A 9,170-nucleotide genomic window follows, 5' to 3' on the forward strand; every position below is an offset into this window, starting at 1 on the left:
GTTTGTTGAGGAAAGGACACCTACGCTTAGTCAGCCAAGGTGCTGAAGTAAGAGATCTGTCACAGAAGGGCAGGCAAAAGGAGGACTTTGCTTTACACATACCACAAGAGCAGACTACAGCAGCTAGCAGGCACTGCTGAGTTGCTGAGCAGCCCTGCGTGAGAGGATTTGTCTGTTCAATTAAGTGCTGTGATTTTATCCCTGGGTGAGAATCTAATCTTTTAAAGGATGGAGTGAAGGACTAAGCTAGCTAAGTCTATACCAGAGGTGGGGCTGCTTCCTCTTAGAAAGCTGAAGTGCACGTGGTATGCGCTTTTGCTTCAGCTCAAATAGCTCAAACCAGGCTAATTTACTTAAAGATGGTTCTAGGTAGTGTCTGGACAAAGATTAAGTTCGTAAAAGATCTTCCAGGACAGTAAGAGGAGGGTTGGGCTTGCCCTTGTGGAAGAGTTTCTTCTTCCAGGCTTAGTTTAGTTGCACCAGATTTGTGGTAAATTTATTGAGTGATCTATTGGTAAATTAAAATCTTACCATGCTGCCCAGTTTGGAGGACGAGGAGTTGGTTCTCTGTTTGGCCAGGGTACTGGCCTCCATACAGTGAGGCTCTTTGAGGTTGAGGTGAAGCCTGGGTCCTCCAGCACCCTCCGAGGCCGAGCGGAGCCGCCTCTCCATTCGCTTCACCTCATGGTATGGGCTGCCACTACTGCACATGGACACTAAGGAAGGTGTAATACACTGAGATTAGATCATTTACAAGAAGAAAACATCAGTTAAAGGGCGGTATTTGGGTCATTTTCATGAAACGGCCTCAAACCATGCCCATGAATGTTTGAGTGTCAATCATCATGCAGAAAAACTTTAATGTAATTTAGTAAATTGAGTGGAATTCTGCATGATACAGCAAAGTTAAATTATTCAATTATATATTTATTTATTTATTGCACATTTTGCCCAAATCCTCATTATCACTATATTCACATAGTCCACATATCTGTTTCTCATAACCGATATAAACAATATTTTAGCTTTTTTAACTAAAATAAATAGGTTTGTTTCACTTTAAATCTAATACTGAGTGGTTTCCTTTGTAAGGAAGTCAACCAAAACAACTAAATGTTGTGTGGCACAAATAAAAATAATAATCTCAATACCAGTCAATGTGTTGTGAAAATATGAAAAAAGCGAAAAATTGCAAAATACAAAATCTGTTCTATGCATATTTTGTATTTTAATATTTAGTTTTAAAATGTCTTACAACAGTATACAAATTATGAAACGACACACAAATTTATCTTCAAATTTTACTGTGCTGTAGTAATGAACAAATTGCCACTTCAATTAAAACATTACTAAACTTCAATTTAAAATCAATTAAGTTATTATCAATTATTTAAATTTTGTTTTCAATTATTCAACCAGACATTCTTTCATTTTCTCAGGTTTGGTCACAGTATTAGTCAAGTTCATGGAAATAACCCATTTAGGTTCAGTATCAGGCAGGCAGTACTATAATTGCTGAAATACTAATTTTGTTCCACCAAACACTCCAAAAATCAAATTCTGAAAAAGGGTTTGCAGTTAACTTAGAAATATGGGCTATACTGTATATATACACATATGACCATGTAACATACCCTACACAAAGAAAAAAAGAAACAGAATATTCCTGAATTCCAAAAAAAAACAAACACTCCCTCTCACTCACAATACACCTACACAGCACAGCAACAGTAAAAATGTCATTGAGGAAAGCTTTATGATACTCATTGAAGAATCGTGAAGAAACAAATCTCAAATACATCATAAAAACAAACATATGGCCCAGATACAGCTCTGCTCTATTTCAGTGACTAACAAATAACTATTTCAGTTCAACACAACTCATATCTCCTTGGAATTTTTTTAGGTCGAGACTAGACAAAGAGCGAAATAAAAATGAATTGGATACATAGAGTGAATGTCTTAGACCAAGTACAAAAACATAAAAATGGCAACAGTTTAAAATGTAGTGCTGAAATTCTGTTTTAAGCTAGAATTATGTGGGCACCAAATCTGTCACATCTGTTTTTAATGCATTCTTACAACAACATAACCACAACCAGTAAACACTACACACATGGCCACTATGAAAAAAACAGCAGATCATAGCACAAAATTATCTAACACTATTTAACCAAGACAAGAAACTCAACAGAAACACCACATAAGCACAGACTGTAAACAGTATAGTACGCATATTACTATAGTATAGTAACAGTATAATATTTTGGTACGAAAGAGATCAAGTCAGCCAACGGTTCCTGAAATTACCAGCTATCATATATCAAAATCACAAAATAAGGCCACTTACAATACAAGAAGAAATATATATTCTTGTATAGAGCCCTGATTTTGACAGAATGAAAATACAATATTTTAATGTTTTAATGTAGGCTAAATATACTCTATATATGCCAAAGGTATCTAACACCCCTTCTAATTAGTGGACTCAGCTACTTTCAGGTGCCCCCACTGCTGACACAGGCATTCAATCTCCATAGAGAAGCACTGTCAATACAATAAGATCGTTTGGAGCAACTGCACACGAGCCCAAAGTCACCATACCCGACGTCAAATGTTAGAATGTGAGGTATAAAGCCCACATCATTGGGCAGCAGAGTGAAAATGCATTCTCTGGAGTGATGGTACTCCATCTTATACCTTTGGGATGAGTTGGTGGTGTTTGTGATCCAGAACTAATCATCCAACATCAGTACCTGACCTCACTAATGCTCTAGTGGCTGAATACAATCAATTCCTCAAAGCAATGTTCCAATATCTAGTGTAAAGCCTTCTTAGAGGAGTAGAAGCTCCCACCTTTGCTGCAGTAATACCTTTAATATCAGACGAAATGTTGGCTGAGCAGGTGTCTACAAACTTTTGGACATACAGTGTGCCTGGGGCCATATGGCAAAAAAAATGTATGACTATAATTAAAGAAATTTTCACAAAATACAATACACAGACACAATGTTTTGACACAAAGACACAATGGACTATGCACTAACAGTGTTTTTTCATGATAATGAAATTTATCACTATGTTTAAATATCTTCTTATTTCCTACCTCTAAGTCTACCTTGTATGTGTTTCAGTAATGTATGCAGGGTCAGTGCAACCTTCTCAGTTGATTATACAACAGCCTAATATTACTGGTTAGGCAAGCCTACACCAAAAGTAGGCCTGTCCTCACCTCCTACTTCTGTTAATTTAATATGTGCACCCATGGCTGAGCATATTGTGAAACTACATCCAGGTATACACTGAACATTGACCAGTCAGCTTAGTACCCTATATATTTTGCTTTTAAGTCTAGATAATTAAATTATTTAATTGAATCATCCCTTCATAAGAGAGTACATAAAGGCATAAAGTACATTCTTGGCTCTTGACAAGAAAGTTAAAGTATCATCTTTCTCCTTACAAATGTAAATGAACCACCGCAATGTGTATAGGGTTCACACATTAGGAAAGAGGAGAACGACACAGTGAGAGCCTACATAACATCTCCACTGAAAGAAATTCAATACAGGGGAACAACATACTTTGGCTCCACAAAACCTCTTAGCCACAGGCATTCTGGAGCAAAAGCTCTGAAATGGTAGGATATAAAGTTAGGAAATTGTAGGCCACGAGGGGAAGAAAGCAGCAAAACAGTGCAGCATCTAAATGGATGTTTTCAGTGAGCCGAAGCAATATTGTTTTTGAGACACTAAAAGGAGTTGGTAAAACCCAACCTGATGCAATATCCAACAAAAGAACAATCCTCTGTGCCTTTGTTCTTGTAGACAAAAAAAATCTGAGAAAGTAAACAAAAGAAAACAAAGTCTCCTAAAACTGGGGCAATGGACTTCAAACATCTAAACCAGCTGTAAATCTGTTACACTAAGTCAGGGAATCACTGCCCCCATCATTTTGACATCATTTTTATTGTTGTCGTGAGCTCCTAATACAAGGAACATATTTCATCACCTAATCAAGTTTGATTTGCAGTCTTTCTTCTAACTGTCAATAACATGAAATAAAAAACATGCCAGTCAAAATGTTTTCATGTTAATTATCTTATTGTACTGACAGCACAATTCTTTGTAGTCAATATAAATGTTCACTCAAACCGTAGCCTCGGGTTATCAGTAATGAAGTTAGTGTTTTATGTTGGACTATGTTCAACAGATTAAGCAGAATTAATCAGACCCTGTTGGTGTGACTTTATGAGACCGTTGCATTGATCTTAGCAAGTTGTTCTGACAGTAGAAACTGGTTTAAAGATCAGACATGAATGCACGCTAAAGGGCATGAGGGTGGCTGGGTGAATGCCATACTCTTAGATCACCTGACCTTAACTGCATAAACCAGGGCTGCTTTTTGTCTTGGAGGGCCCAGGTGTAATGTTTGGTTGATTGAGGGCCAAAGACAAAGACAAAACAATAATAATAATAACAAATAAAGAATGTGAGAACATTGCACTATATTTTGTTACACACGTACTTCAAAAACAAAATAAAAAAAAGAGAATGTAAAACGTTAAACATAGTACAAACATACAGTATAAAGTTATATATGGTATATTGTATATGTAGTAACAAAATATGACTGTTCTCTCATTTTTGGGTAACTTCTGGGCAGCCCAAACCAAATGTCCTTAGAACTTAGGTCAAGTCAAATAGACTTGCTTGTGGTTCCTGACACTCTATGACATGGTCAAAAGTACATTGCATAGCTAAAAACAGTAGCTACAGCCACCCGAAGCCTGAATTTTCTTTGTACTTTTGTCCAGTTTTATAGGTTATGTCTGTATGTCAGACAGTGTCAAAATACACAAGCAAGTCTATTTGACTTATGTTGTTAGCAACATAGTGGCCTAAACCTTGCATACAACTAATTTTAACCTACATTAGCCTCATAGCTGCTGTAGACTTGTGAACTATTTCTGAGGTAAGAGAAAAAATTGTGTAAATTTTATTTTTAAATATGGAAACAGTTATACTTCACAGACTTCGATAAAAAAGTTTTAAAGCCTACATAAAATAATGTAATAAATGCACATAAATGTACATACCCTCTGTACATTGTAACAGGCTCAAATCATACCTGTGTGGGGTTTCCTCAGATGGCTTGGCCTGCTCTCCAGTTTGGCTAAGCCGGCTGATTTTCCCAGCTGTTGGATGAGGACTGTGTTTCGAGGCCTCCTCTCTCTGGGCTCTGGGTTGGAGCTGCTCTCCTCACTCAGGCCCGCTGCTGGCTCACTTTCGCTGGCTTCTGATGGATCAGGCTGGAGATTCTCCACAGTCTTCGGTGTTGCTGGCGTTGTGTGAACTGTGGTGCTCTCGCACTGCGTGTTGGCTGCTTGGCTAGTATCTGGCAGTACAGGCTTCTCTGGAGCAGGCTCGGCTGGGCTGAAACACATCTGTGAGGTAGACACAACCTGACTGAAATTTTCAGGTGGTGCACCTGGACTCGGAGCAGCTGGACTAGGTGCAGGCAGCGCGTCCACTTCTGAGACAGAGTCCTCAGTGACATGGACGAAGTCTGACGGCGTGATGGCAGTTGTGCGGTCCTCAGAGATCATGGGTGACTGTAGCGAGCTCTCCCCGATTTCTCCAGGCCAGGACCCAGGGGTACCTGTCTTAGGGGGCTCTACTGCACCATCCTGGTTTTTACCTTGTTCTATTGCACTGTGGGAATTCTTGGAAAATCGATGGTGAGCTGAAAAGGACTTGGGCAGCAGCTGCTTCTTGTGCCTGGAGGATCTCTTGCTGCTGGTTTCATCCAGGAAACCTGAATCATCCCCCTCATTAGTCCCTGAGCTGATGCAGTTGATAAACACGTTGCGGTTGGTGGAGGCTTTCTCAAAGTCCTCTGTCTGGGAGCGGCTGATCCTCTTCTTGTGCCCTCCAAAACCAAAGGAATGTCGCGTCTTAGAGCTGCAGCCGTCATTGAAGCCCAGCTCAGATGTTTGGCTGCGGTCATCCAGATTGAGCTGGCCGGGGTCAATACGCGTCTCGCTGCTCCTCTTGCTGTGGAAGCTGATGGAGGGCGTCCGGAACAGGCTGCGGCGCTTGCCCGTGCTGCTGGAGCTCGAGTTGGTGCTGGAGGGGGAAGAGGTGTGGACGCCATTGCCCACACCTCCAGAGGACGGTGAGGACGGAAGTGATTCTTGCCTCTTGCTCACGCTCCGCCTGAAGATGGGTAACCTGGAGACCAGGGTGGAGCGGCGTGGCCCTGATTCGCCCATCAAGGATCAGCATCAAAGACGACACTCTGAGGAAAAGAAAACAGGTGCATGTTCAATTCACATGAAAACGAGGACTCCGCTATACGTGGCACTTTGGTTCACTCAACTGAAGAAACTTTAGGTCAGGGTTCATCAGCTCTAGCTAAAAGGCTAGAGCACGGGTGGCCAAACGTTTTGTCTTGGGGGCGCAAAATGCAATATTTGTGCAAAACAATATACAAATAAAGACAGCAAGTAGTATTTTATTACATTATACTATACAGTGTTACTAAAATACTTAAGAAATACAAATTTAAATGCAAAATAAGAATTTTATAATTTTGAAATATATAAATACAGAATATTTGTTCTCTCATCGGGTGAAGATGTGAGTGTGAAGATCGGGTGTGTAACAAAGGTAAGGTAATTTCAGGTGGGCAAAATCAAATGTCCTCATGGGCCAACTCTGGGCAGAATCTAGCATAGTATGATATTGCCCTTGCTCAAACATATCAACTACACCAGATAAGTAACTGATGAGTTGAATCAGGTGTATCAGGACTCTGGTTTTCTAAGACAAAGAATTGCTGGCCTGTTGTATGTTATGTATTGAATAAAATCACAAGGAGTGCCACTTCATTACAAACGTAATAATGATTAAGGGACAATATTCTCATTGGTGGAGAATCACCTTTCTCACTAAAAAAATATGTTTGTAATTACACTACAATAAAAGACTCCCACACCCTTTTACACAAGACTGAAAGTTGGAGATACACCCAGGTTTACACCTAACAATGGAACGCATGGTCAAACTGTCAACAACACATGCATTACTGTCAATTTCACGCACAGAAAATGTACACTGTTGAAAATAGATGGTAAATGCAAGGTCATTGAGGGTTGCTTCACCCTTACCACCAGAGCAACAGTCAGGTTCCCTCATACATGATTTTCTATTCATGGTACGTTTATCTGACAGACACCTGACAGCAAGCTTGAACCGCTGCTCTGTGCGGTAGGCAGGTGTAGAGACACGGACCAAATTAGACTGCTGAGCTCCAGCTCAATGCCTTAGGCCAATTAGGCTGACAGAACCAACGTTTGTACAAATACCATTCACAAAATTGGAGCCATTTCCATAACAAAATCTTACTTGGCATCACAATGCTGCCAAAGCAGAACCGCCTCATTAATCAGACCGAGGAGGCATCAAAACAAGAGGGCTTCTGAGTGACAGACAGCTCTGGTATTATTTTTAACGACACAGAATTGAGCTTGACGAGCGCAGGACACAAAAACGAGAATAAATTACAAACAAATACCTATAAATTTATCTCACAGGAATAGCGCGGGCTGTAATTTAATAAAAGCTGTCTCTGAAAAGAAGAAGGCACCGGTCGTTTCTGTCAGTGAGGAGTAGCAGCCCAGGCTAACGCTGGAGCTGCCTGCTACCACAGAGACGCCGGACTAGCTAACCTAGCAGTAACCGTGCTAGGTCAACAGCCTCCTCGAGACTCGGGAGGAGAAAAACGGTACCTGCAGAATCCTCGGCCCGGAACCTTTTGGTATTCCGCTTGCTTTCGACTTGTTTACGAGGCTGAGGGATTACTATGGCATGGCGGTTTGTCAAATTCACTCACTCGTTAAATTCCGTGATCCGCTGCTGCTCGAACCAGCGCACCTCGAGTGACGTGGAGGCTCCGCTCTGCTCTTCCGTCTTACCGCCACTGTCGTCACGCGCCGCCATCGCAGCCCAGGTAGAGTCTCTGAACAATGGGACAGTTTATTTAACCAAATCTCTATTATTTACAGAAAAATAACATATCATACCATAACACATCCACATGAGCTAATTTTCTGAGGAAAAGACAAACTTTGTTGTTTCCAGAACATATTTATATAATTCTCTTAAAGCTCCAAACATTCCCATCCGGAAAATAAATATGAAAAATGTGTTTATAAAATGTATGAAAATGGCCAAAACAAGTATTTTAGTGTTTGATATGCATTTTATGAATGAATGAAACAATATATGTGAAATGTACTTCTTAAATGTGAGGTACACATGTCATTTCCGTACGGGTTGAAACAGAGAACGATGTAAAGCTCGGACAACGTGTATCTGTGCATCTCCACTTCTTCCTACTGTGTGATATTCCCATATATATATATATATACTTAAGTAAGTCATGATACAGGGAACGTTACTTAGTACCTCATAACTATGACTTGGTATCTAATAGTCTAATAGTAATGAGTTTCAATCTCATAATTATGACTTAACATCTCATAACTATGACTTGGTATCTCATAATTGCCATAGCATCTTATAATTATGACTTACTTTGTAGTAAATAATTATTAAGATACTAAGTCATAATTTTGAGATAGAATCTCATTGTTGTGAGATATTAAATAGTGTGTGGTTTATGACAGTCTGTGTGATGTAGTTTATTAAGAGTAACTCAACAAAAGGGGCTTTTCTCTTTCAATGTGACCATGTATCAAATGTTGAAACAGAGAAATTTTATTGTTTTTGAAAAACAGATGCCCATTTTGAATTTGATGCCCGCAACACATTTAAAAAAAGTTGGAATGGGGCAACAAAGGACTGGTTAAGTTGTGTAATGTTAAAAACCACCTGGTGGTTAATTGGCAACAGGTCAGTAACATGATTGGGTGTCTTTCAGAAGTTAAGATGGGGAGGGGTTCACCACTCTGTGAAAGACTGCGCAGGCTAATAGTGCAAGAATTCAAAAATAGCATTTCTCAACGTAAAATAGCAAAGAACTTGGGGATTTTATCATGTATGGTACATAATATCATTAAAAGACTCAGAGAATCTGGAGAAATCTCTGTATGCAAGGAACAAGGCCGAAAATCAATATCGGCTGGCCGTGGTCTTCGGGCCCTC

At 39.9% G+C, this 9,170-nt stretch overlaps 1 protein-coding gene across 3 annotated transcripts in view; it reads right to left on the minus strand.

Annotated features, from left to right (window-relative positions):
* Positions 1 to 7,979, minus strand: part of ccser1 (coiled-coil serine-rich protein 1) — a 99,403-nt gene extending 91,424 nt beyond the window's left edge. For 2 of the 3 annotated variants that reach the window (XM_036578449.1, XM_036578451.1), the window contains exons 1-3: positions 7,793 to 7,927; positions 5,131 to 6,300; positions 532 to 716 (exon numbers count right to left, since the gene is read on the minus strand). In XM_036578449.1, coding sequence (XP_036434342.1) covers positions 532 to 716; positions 5,131 to 6,274 — 1,329 coding nt within the window. In that variant the 5' untranslated portion in view covers positions 6,275 to 6,300; positions 7,793 to 7,927. Of the gene's footprint in view, positions 1 to 531; positions 717 to 5,130; positions 6,301 to 7,792 lie in introns of all 3 variants that reach the window. The other variant, XM_036578450.1, reaches the window with a different exon arrangement.
* Between the last annotated feature and the right edge of the window lie 1,191 nt (positions 7,980 to 9,170).

The sequence above is a fragment of the Colossoma macropomum genome, unplaced genomic scaffold (genome assembly GCF_904425465.1).
Source record: "Colossoma macropomum unplaced genomic scaffold, Colossoma_macropomum, whole genome shotgun sequence".
Lineage (NCBI taxonomy): Eukaryota > Metazoa > Chordata > Actinopteri > Characiformes > Serrasalmidae > Colossoma > Colossoma macropomum.